Genomic DNA, 12098 nt, shown 5'->3' with positions numbered 1-12098 from the left:
TTTTGAAAAATAACATCAGTTATTTCATTAACCAACATGTAGGTTCAATGTTAGGGAACAACTGTGTCAATGCCTTCTGGTTTTAACGATGACCCAGATAAAGTCATTCCATAATGTAAAACAACTACAAAATGTTTCTACTTTAAAGCAAATTCTTAGTTCAATTCATTTGTGAATTCTAATTTCCAATATAGTTTACAGATAAGATAGAAACAAAAGAAAAGCAATGTCCTATCAAAGACGATGTGAACATTGATCAACAAGATGAAATATTATCCTCTAAAGTTACGTAAGTTAAGTAAACATAAAGTGAGTCATATATTTTCATAGTTGAAATCATGAATCAATTGAAGCTAGACCACCATGGAAAACATGGAAGCATAGGACAGCCGTTTCGTTCTATCGTGGGACTCCTCAACAGTGCACATTCACGATCCCGCCTAAGGGACTCGAACCCACAACCTATTAGTCTCGAGTAGGAGCGCTTAACCTCTAGACCATTGAGTCGGCATCCGATGGTGTTATTGTTTAACTTCCTGGGTCCTGGGTTAGAATCTCGCGTGTCGGATCGTGGATGCGCAGTGCTGTGGAGTCCCACAATAGAACGAAACGGCCGTCCAGTGCTTCCAGATTTTCCATGATGGTCCAGCTTCAATTGACTCATGATCTCAACTATTAAAAGTACTATGATATCCACCAAAAATCCCCTTCTAATTTCTTTATATTTAGAGAAAATTATCATGATCCAACGATGACTATCATTCGAAAATTACACATCTATTTGACGGATACAAATTTTATTGGTTTTGATATTTTTCAAAAAGCAATAAATAGATGGTATCAATCAAATAATGAATTTAAGTATATGGTTACAAAGTTAATTCATTTAACCGATTTTCAACATCCCCTAACATCAAACAAACAATCCATCTCATCATTATCATCATCACCACCTCCATCAGGTGATAATATTGAAACATTAATTGCCAAGGCAACTAGAAGAAACACTATAGTCTATTCAACAACAGCTGAAAATGAAGATTTACAACAGTTAATGAATATGTTTAAACCATTCTTTAAAAGTGATACCATAATATCCATGGATACAAATAATACTCAAATTGATCATCATATTCTAACCTTGAATGACTATTTAAACAAATTTGATCGTTGGATTAATAAAACTAAAATGATCAATGAATCAATAAACAAAAGACGGGCAAAGTTCAATTATATTCATCTCATCAATGAACAGTTGATTCAGTTGGATAATCATTTAAGAGTCGTTTTCGAAAACTATCCTTTGTATACTTGTAAAGGATTACCTAATAAAGTCATTACAGTTATGGAACTTCTTGTAACTCAGGTAAGATCTTTCAAGATATTTTGTTTCGTTACTAGAGTTGCTCAAATTACTTAAGTATGCCGTCTGTCTTCCATAGAGGTAAAATAGCATCCAGTTTAATGGAGTCGTCAGATTTCCTTTTTTTATAATCCATAAGTTTCATCATATTTGATCGGACTTTCACGGGGATCTAGCAGTAGACTAAAACATCCATTATCCAGTGATAGGTTTTACTTAAATAGTCATTAGATTTAACAGTGAATGATGTGCATCCAACCACCATGGGGAGCATCAGTTCCCTCAAAATTGTAGGCATGATGAAAAATGCTGAGAATTCTATATTAAATCAAAAATATAATATTGAAGAATAATAATATCTAGATCTAAGGCCTCCTGCTGATTGCTTCCAACTAGCTTATACTTAATCAAATTCTCAGGGATATTGAATCATTTTGGCCAATGGTCACATTACAACTTGATCAATAGAATTTTATTATCTCAAAGAAATCACCATCTCTAATCCAGTTTCTATTCATCGATTAACTAGTGAAGGTAAGAAGATTCTTTTCTCAGCATTTACCATTTTATTTTATATGCGGCAATTATTATTATTAATGGCAACCTAAATATTTATTCATTTAGAAATAACAATCCTAATGTGATGTGCACTACTGATGTCGACATATATAAGTAGTATGTATCATTAGACGAAAGTGAAATGCCTTGTGGCAGAAGGTTAAGAAGATCGAAGAAAAGAGAACGAGAACAGGGAATGATTGATGTGGAAATGAAGGAACAATGAAATCTGAGACGATTGACTGGTATTTTCCAAATGAAGTATTGACTGTGTATGGTTTCCAGATCTTACCAAAACATTCTGTAATTTTGTAAGCAAAGATGGATAGTGGCTAGCAGTGGAATCCAGGACGCCCACCACTTCGTCCTATTTGGGACCTATCAGCTGGATGTACCTGCATCTCAGAGTTGATGTTCACTCTGAGGCTCGAACCCAGTACCGTTCGCTTCAAACGCCATTGCTATATCTAAGCAATACTCACAGTATGAATATATGCCAATAAGAGAATGACCAGTTGCAGTCCTAAACATCAATGGGAAGATTCAAACAAGTAACACTAAGTGAATTCTGTAATTTTGTATTCAAATACATTTAATTGTTCCCTCATGTGTTCTCTTTCACTACAATGGTACTATCTTTAGATTTACTACAAACTAGTTAAAATGATACTTAGAAAATATCCTCTTATTTTAGATAACATATACACTACCCGCTCAACCAATCTTTCTTGGAAACAAAGAAACACAGATATTTGTTGAACTAGAAAACCATGATAAACCCACTACAGGAGCTCAATCAAAACAAACAAGAAGTGATCGTATGAAACTCGTTATTCATTTAATGAAAATAATCAATTTATTACTTTCATATATTCTGACAATATTCACACAATCCAATAGAAATCTTAACCTATTGAATAAGGATCAAATCAAAATCACTGTGGATGAAATAATTATAAAGAAGAAATTAGAAGGAGTTATTCAACGTCTTATTGAACAATTAATACAGTTACCATGTGTAATCAATGATTTCTCTTTAAATGAATTCAATAAACAAAGTGTTCAACAGTCTAATTGTTTTCAAATTGAATTGGAGGCATGGATACGAAGATATGAAATGGAAAAATTAGTGAGTTATTCATTATGAATATTAAATATCTTTAGTTTGTTTGATTCATTCATTGGAAGACAGTCAGGATACAGTGCTGAACGTTCAGAGAGTTTCTGTGGATAAGTTATCTGTTATAAGAGATAAGTTTCTAGGTTAGGGAATCTACATGTATTAAAATGTAGCCAAATGTTAGCCAACCAGTAATCAGTCAGTGTAGAGTAAAAATATATTATACGAAACCAAATAACTAAAGTGGATACACTTCTTTTATATGGTCCAAAAACTCGTCAAGGTTAGTAATAGGTTCAAGGGTTCCAAAATCGTAATACATAAGGTGGAGGAACTCATCCATATATCTCCATAATAGTTGGACTCTGGAGCCATGACAAGGTTGTAAAACCTCTCTCAGCCTCGACCACATAGCTTCATTATTGTTTGTGTGTACTTCGGTTGTGTAAGTTTATCATTTTTATTATAGATATGTCCTTACAATACTCATACTACTGCACAGCCGAAGCTTCAGTAACATCTGCGATTATTGCAGCCAATGTTACTGGTGCTTTTATTATGCAATTGAAGGAAATTATTATAATATGCCTTAGTCTCAACCTGGATCAAGCGATAAAGGTTCCTATTCTAGCAGACGTCTTCCTTCAACATATATTACATCGAAGGACAGCATCACAGTAGTCTGCACAAGGTCTACAAGTCATTCATTACTCGTAATTACAAATACAGCAACTTCTTAGTAGTTTCATTCGTTGTAGCCGCTTAATTATCAAGTCTTCTCTAAAATCCTCTGTGAACCAATCGTACATGAGCATCAGGTACTGAAATCGGCGCCGTGACCTTGAAATCCCTCAAACGCTTCTGATTGGCTCGTCCATAAATTATGGTCTCGCCATTAAAGAACAAATCTTAAACAATATTCACTCCGAATATTTTGGATTATTGACATCTATAATCAACATCATGATGATAGTTATGGTTTAATGTAAGGCATTAACAATTTATTGTCACCTGATTTAAACCTATTTTATGCATCAGGTCAAGGATAATCTATTTCTGTATTAGTTCATATCTCTATGAATGTACTTAAGTAAAAGTAAATCATTACCTATAACACATCTTTACATTTAAACAATACCTTACAGATATTGATGAAGTTTGTTCTCTTCCGGTGGGTACGCGACAAAAATCACCAGTAAAAATGAATGATAATCTTTCAAAGTTGAAATCATGAGTCAATTGAAGCTAGACCACCATCAAAAACCTGGAAGGACTGGACGGCCGTTTCGTCCTACTATGGAGTTCGACTATTGGAATCAACCACATCTGTTGTGAGATAACAACTCACTGAAGACAATTGGTGAATGGTCGCTCATAATTCGTGGATCGGTTGAAGTTAGACATTAACACCATTGGATGCTGGCCAGCTCAGTGGTCTAGATGTTGAGGGCTCTGGCTCGAAACGGGTAGGTCCTGGGTTCGAATCTCGTGGGTGCGGGATCGTAGATGCGCACTGCTGAGGAGTCCCATAATAGGACGAAACGGCCGTCCAGTGCTTCCAGGTTTTCGATGGTGGTCTAGCTTCAACTGACTCATGATTTCAACTTTGAAAAATACTGAAATCTCCACAAATCCCCTTCTGAATTATAATCTCTTAGTATAGAAAACTAACAGAAATCAAAAAGATGGACCATTGGATGGTAACTTAGTTGTCTACATATTATGTGTTTGTTGAAATACCTGGAGGTTTCAGGCATAAACCTCTGAAGGTTTTGTAGGTTGACACTATTGGAGATTTGCCTATTAGGATGAAACAGTTTTCTGTTCGTTTCTAGTGCACCATAGTTGTCTAATAAAAAGTCAGTTAATGAAGTAAACTATCTTGAGATATTCTTTTCTTGATATGTTAGTTTCCTATATTGAATTCATAAGCAGTGTTTTATAACCTGTACAGGCAAGTATTATGTTGTGGTTGTTAATGGTTATATCTTATAGCTTGTGTGCCCAGTTAATAATTGACGTGATAAGATCGCCAACTAGGGAAACAGTGATTTATCGATCGAACCAATAACGCACGGAAACCCGTACGAACAGTCTAGAGCACTTGGCAAGTTAAGTTCAGAACACCAATAACAGCCTCTGCAATACGAATCATTGTATTTCAAACATACTGATTTTATATATCAAACGAAAAGACTGTATCGTAAGAATGAAATAGAAAATAAGATTTGTACAAGATTCAGCCAAATGTGGCTGTGAATGTTGGAGGCATTAATTAATAGACTAGGGATAACTCATGAATGGTAAATCGTACAGTAGTAGTCTATGAGTCAAAATAAAGCTTATAATAAAAGGAACATGAATATGAATAGTTTAATTACTTAATAAGATTGGTCCATAAATAGTTCTCAAAAGTTACCATTCATAATTCTCTTCGGGATATAACAACACAGTATCAGTTGTTTTTATTTTATTGTTATGTACTCATTGCTTCTACTATTAAATTACATAACTATGAAGACTATTTTAATATCTTAATTCATATTCGATATTGTCTATGTTATAAAATTAGGATACTTATTATAACACTAACAGTCTTTTCACTTTTTACACGTATGTGGGACGCTAATTTACCTTAGACGAATATCTACACTAGATTTCCCACTCAGTGTCTATTCTACAGGACTTCAACACATAACTTAGATCAAGAACACAAGATTAGCCTGACTACAACGTCAATATATTTCCACATCAAAATCCGACACAAAGAACAGTCGATTAATAACTGTATTTGTTTAACTGTATCCGTTTCACTTCTTATTCCATATACCGCCTGGTTTGGTTCTAATGTCTGACTCAGTAAAACAACCAATTATTGTCATCCTCACCCACACATCAGTCTAGCAGTGGGATCTATGACAAGTGTTTCGTCCTATTTGGGGCTCGTCAACTGGATGTATCTGCATCTCAGAGTCGATGCTTTCACTCTGGGACTCAAACCAAGTATCTTTCACTTCAAATGCCATCGTTTTATCCACTGAGCTACTGAGTCATGGTAGCCACTTGCTTGTGCGATGCGGTAAAGTTTAAATTCACTTGATATTGTTTCTTTGAATCTTCCCATTGATGTTTAGGATTGCTATTGATCAATTTCTTATTGGCCATATGTGCATCCTGTTCGTATTTCAATCCTAACCATCAATGGAAACATTCAAGCAAACAATACTAAGTGAACTGAATTCAAAATTGTTTTATTCTTATTCATTAACATATCTATTTTCACTAAATTTCTCTTTCATATAGGATATAATGAGTAAAAAATTTATATGTGTTAATCAATGGCAACAAGAAGTATTCAATAAAGATTTACATACCGTCACAACATCAACACTAAGAAGTATTTTCAAAAGTCATATTGAAATTGGCATATTTATACATCAATTAAATTATCAAATTAGTTATTTCTTTACTGAACTTATTTCAAATACATCATCTGTATTAAATAGAACAACCAATAACAATACAAGAACTATTCATCAAGAAGAAGATTGGATTAAACAAATTATTCATCGAATAATTATTAAATCAAAAAAATCAATTCTTTATTTATTAGATTGTTTTTTATCACATTCTTATACAACATTTAGTATAATTCATTCAAAAGTAAGAAATTATTCATTAACTACTACAACAACGCCGACGCCGACGACGACGACGATGACGACGGCGGCGGCTGTTTATTCTGTTCTTATATCAACTTCAAATATAGAACAAAAACAAGAACAATCTATAGCAACAATTATTCGTTCATTATTTATTATAGATTGGTTAACAAGTCAATATCCATATTTAATTCAATTATTAATAAAAGAGTTAGGATATAATGATTTAATTCATATTTATAATACACAATGTATTATCTCTTTAATAGATCAATTAAATAAAAGATCTACATTTAATTTAATACAAATTAAATTAATCAAATGTATTCTGATAGCATTAATAAATCGATTAAATGAGAAATTTAATATAACCAATGATATTTCATAAATAATATGAAGGGGGGGGGCTGAGAGGAACAAAGTGTTGTTATCCTAATGAAGACAAATACCTTTGCAGGGATCTATGAATGGACGATTATTCTACATATATATTCTTATGGTTTAACTATTAAGTAATTGCATTGTGTATATCTATATTTATCTTATTATAAGCTTCATTATGACCTATGGATTATTATTATTATGATTATACGATTTACTGTTCCTAAATTATATTCAGTTTATTGATTATTGTCTCCCATGTTCACAGCCACTTCTTAGCTTGATCCTGTACAAATATTATTTTCTATTTTATAGTGTGATGTAGTCTGTCTGTCTGGTATATCAACAGAGTATGCTTGAAATAAATGATTCGCATAACAGAAGCTGTTATTGGTGTTCTGCACTCAACTGGAAGGGCTAGGCGAATAAAGGACGAATAAGAACGCTAGACTGCTCATACCGGTCATTGTTTTGGCACAGTGCCAAGATTGGAAAAGTCCTATTCCGACTGCTGAATAAATCACATGATATAAGCTTGTTGGGGATGTCAAATCCCCACAACTTACTTGGTAAATGGCTTAGTTTTGTAATTTTATTTTGGAAATTTGAATTTAGCTGTTTTCGCGCCAAACGCTCTCTTTTTACCTTCACGTCATAATTCCCACTTGTAAACTATCTTAAACGCTATTGGTCCATTGTTTCTTAGTGTGTGCTATTTATTAATGATGCTCAAGGACAATTTGTTGCTGTATAAATGCGCTTGACTTTTTCCCTTATTTGATTGCTTGTATTAGGCTGCTTACGGAATACATATATATTCCCCTACTTGCCTTGGACTTCTTCATCAAGTTAGCGGGTCCTGGGACAACAGATTAGAATAGCTTATCGTGTCATTGTGTCATTGGCTTTCGTTCGTTACCGCGGAATCGATTTACTTCAAGCATATCAAAGCTGGACATAAAATCATAACAAATTGGCATACGGTCAATTGATTTATTAAAATCATATAATGATATAGAATCATATCTTAAAGATTAATTATATAACTTTGTTAATTAAGTATATCTGTTAGTTATAAATACTTAATTATATTGTATTATAAATGTATTCAAATAGTAATATACTGATTAACTGACATTCAATACTGTTCAATTCAGTTCAAACAAACAATACAAAGTGAATGTACTATTTTACTTTATTTCTATGATCAAATAAGTTTATATTAGCAGTCTTTATATGTTCACTACATGTCATCAGATTTCGAGCATAAATCAGTTGAGCGACTCCTCAGACACATTAAAAACAAAGAAAAAATAACCGACCCTATCAACTAAAGTACTATTAATGATCAGTATGATAGTTAACTTCTATAATGAGCTATTGTGTATTAGCTTAGTCAGTTTGATGAACATTTATAATGAAGTGCGGATACTCTAAGGATTTTTTCTTTTTTTTCTTTTGCTTTGAACAGTTTATTGTTGTGAAATATGTTTTAAGCCATTCGGATAATGTAAACGTAACTTTTTACATCATTATTCCTAATCTTTAATAAGAAGTTTCAAATTCTTTATGTTCAATAAAGATCTTTTATAGATAGATCCTTTTGAATTGTGAACTGTTTCTTGGAATTTCATGAACTCCGCCTGTAGCTCCTCTGGGGGCTACTGCCGGTCCCAAGCCTGGGTAGAGAAGGAGGATTGGGCATGGCGTTAGCGACCCCATGCCGTAGAAAACTAATTCGCTAAAAAACGCTTACCAGAAATCATGGATTGCTCACTTGTAAAAATAATGTATTAAATTGATCCAAGGAAAAGATAAAGAGCTCTTAGATGAGTTTAATTTGATAATTACTTTAAATTAATCACTATCCGCTATGTATTATCGTTTAGATTTAAAATGAGTTTCACGAATATCCAGTTGCTAACCCATAAATTAAAAATTGGTGAACGGTTGCTCAACTTCATGCATTGGTTGGAGTTCAACATAAACACTACCGTATGTCGGCTCAGTGATCTACCGGTTAAGTGCTCTGGCGCGAGACTGGTAGGTCCTGGGTTCGAATCTCGCGAGGCGAGGTCGCAGATGCGCACTATTGAGGAGTCCCACGATAGGACGAAACGGCCGTCCAGTGCTTCCAGGTTTTTCCTGGTGGTCTAGCTTCAACTGACTCACGCTTTCAACTATGAAAATACTAAATTTTCATTGAATAAGAAAAAGAGAATTCAGTGAAGAAAATTTTCATTTACTTAAGCTGTACATGCGTATATATATATATATATATATAGAATCCCAGAATTGGAACGGAATATCTCATTACGTTCACACACGTTATTTGATTTGTCAGAAGATCAACGTTTCAAATTCAAGGACTACATTGATACTGTTAACAAAAATCGTACGGAAGATATGACTTTGAAATTAATGAAAAGTTTAAAACAGACGGAGACTCAAGCTTCTTTTCCCGAATCGCCAGAGAAATATGTTTTCAATTATTCAAGCATAACATTATCGACTATTCAGCTACAAGCATTATCCTTTGGTCCTAAATTTTGTAGTACGTATACTAACATTAATGAATTGAACGCTAAAATCCAGTTTGAAAGTCTTTATCCGTCAAACAAATGACCTTATTCCAGTATCTAATAAAGATTTTGAGCATTTCAAAACAACTCTTGTAGACTGTTGTAATCAATATGTAAATAAAATCCCTATAGTTAGTCGCTTACTCACAAACAAACATAAATCTCAATTATCTGATCTTCGGAAAAATCATGACTTAGTGTTATGTCGCCCAGACAAGGGTGCAGGAATTGTACTTATGGATCGCCCTGACTATATTTCCAAAATATCTTCGATACTATCTGATCCGGTCAAATTCTCTAAAGAAACCGTCCAAAATGACACAACTGAAAAAACCGAACAGTTGCTAATTAAAATCCTAAAGAAGATGAAAGATGAGTACATTATCAATTGTGACCTCTTTGAACATCTCAAACCATCGAATTCTGTCATACCTAGACTATATGGACTCCCAAAAGTTCATAAGAATAATGTCCCTTTACGTCTAATACTTGATATGAACAACTCTCCATATCACTTTATTGCTAAATGGTTAGTTGACATTTTACAACCTGTTAAAAATCATTTCAACAAATACAATGCTCTTGATTCCTTTGAATTTGTCGACTCAATCAGAAATATCAACGTAATGGGTAAGAAAATGCTCTCATTAGATGTCACGTCGTTGTTTACAAATGTTCCTTTCACAGAAACTATTTGTTTTTTATGTGACTATATGGAAAATAATAATCTGAAGATATGTATCCCAAAACACTATCTTAAAGAACTACTCCTACGATGCACGCTCAATGTACAATTTAAATTTAATGATGGTTTCTATAGACAAACAGATGGAGTTGCAATGGGCTCTCCATTGGGTCCTCTTTTGGCTGATTGTTTCATGGCCAATCTAGAAAATTCAGCACTTCGTCCAATAATCGAGAAATTTCATTTATATAAAAGATATATGGATGATACTTTCATTATTTGTGATGATGACATGGACCACAATGAAATATTAAATATTTTCAATAACTGTCACCCTTCAATTCAATTTACCTTAGAGGCAGAATCGAACCACGAATTCCATTTTCTGGATGTCCGTTTGAAAAGATTGCCTGATGGTTATTTACAAAGATCTACGTATAGAAAACCCACTTGGAATGGACAATACACAAATTTCCATAGTTGGGTTCCACTGAGTCGAAAGAGGAACTTAATTCACTCTTTATCATCTAGGATTAAGCGAATCTGTTCTAGTGACACAATAAATGAAGAATTACTTCATCTTCGACAGACCCTCATCAAAAACGGTTATCCACCGAGGTTCGTCGATAGCAACTTAACATCTAGACGTCAGCAAGAACTAACTTTGACAGTGCAGAAGAAAACCTTGTTTATGAATATGAAATTCAAGGGAGACACGGCTACTGAAATCCTGAATAAACGGATTTCAAAAACGTTGAATAAAACTTTCTACACAGCCAAGCTCCGAATCGTTTTCTCTAGCCGGCCTACTATTCGAGGGGGTGTTAAGGATAAACTTTCGCTTTGGGCCACATCGATGTGTATTTATAAATTTACTTGCTCATGTGGAGCACGTTATATAGGCCGCACAAAGCGATCGCTTTCCAAACGTATCTCTGAACACTATCCAGCTTGGCTCCTAAAAGGTGAATGTAAGAAGATAACCAGTTCGATACAAGAGCACTTGATCAATTGCGGACACATTGCTCCAAAAGAGACGTCTTTTAAAATAATCTATAGAGTTAAAGGAACCGGTTCAAAGGGAGGTCGAATCAATATTTTATGCATTGCTGAGGTATTGGCAATCCATGAATTCAAGCCTGAACTTTGCGTGCAGAAACGATTTGTCCAACCTCTTACCCTTCCTTGGCCCTAATTCCCTCATTGGGTACGTTTTTTTTGTTTTTTGTTTTTGTACTTTTATCTGATTATTATCAGTTTTTTTGTTTTTTAAATTACTATTTTACATTTAAACTCTAATCAGTTATTATTATTATTACCTTATACAAGTTTTCTTGATTATTACTCAGATTTGAAATCATGAGTCGATTGAAGCTGGACCACCATCGAAAACCTGGAAGCACTGGACGGCCATTTCGTCCTATTACGGGACTCCTCAACAGTGCGCATCCACGAACCCGCTCTCGCGAGATTCGAACCCAGGACCTACCAGTCTCGAGCCGAAGCCCTTAACCGATAGACCACTGAGCTGGCATCCAACTGAAATCTCCACAAATCCCCTTCTGATTATAATCATATGCTCACTAGTGACTGACTTCAAGATACATGTCCTGGAGTTCTAGTGGGAAGCAGTGACCAGTGGAGTTCATCCAGGTCTGTTGTGAGATATCAACTCACTGATGGCATTGGTGAACGGTCGCTCAAAATCGTGGATTGGTTGAAGTTAGACATTAACACCGTTGGATGC

General features: G+C 34.3%; 1 protein-coding gene across 1 annotated transcript in view; it reads left to right on the top strand.

Moving 5' to 3' along the window:
* Smp_122830 (hypothetical protein) overlaps positions 1-12098 on the top strand; it is a gene marked incomplete at its 5' end in the record, with an annotated part of 39298 nt that overhangs the window by 2962 nt on the left and 24238 nt on the right. The window contains 2 exons of the mRNA XM_018791520.1: positions 878-1366; positions 2616-3050. Of these exons, the coding sequence (XP_018645328.1) occupies positions 878-1366; positions 2616-3050 (924 nt within the window). The remainder of the gene's footprint in view (positions 1-877; positions 1367-2615; positions 3051-12098) is intronic.

This window comes from Schistosoma mansoni, assembly GCF_000237925.1.
Source record: "Schistosoma mansoni, WGS project CABG00000000 data, chromosome 2 unplaced supercontig 0193, strain Puerto Rico, whole genome shotgun sequence".
In the NCBI taxonomy this organism is placed as follows: domain Eukaryota; kingdom Metazoa; phylum Platyhelminthes; class Trematoda; order Strigeidida; family Schistosomatidae; genus Schistosoma; species Schistosoma mansoni.
The sequence above is the reverse complement of the archived record's forward strand: the minus strand, read 5'-3'. Positions and strand labels throughout refer to the sequence as shown.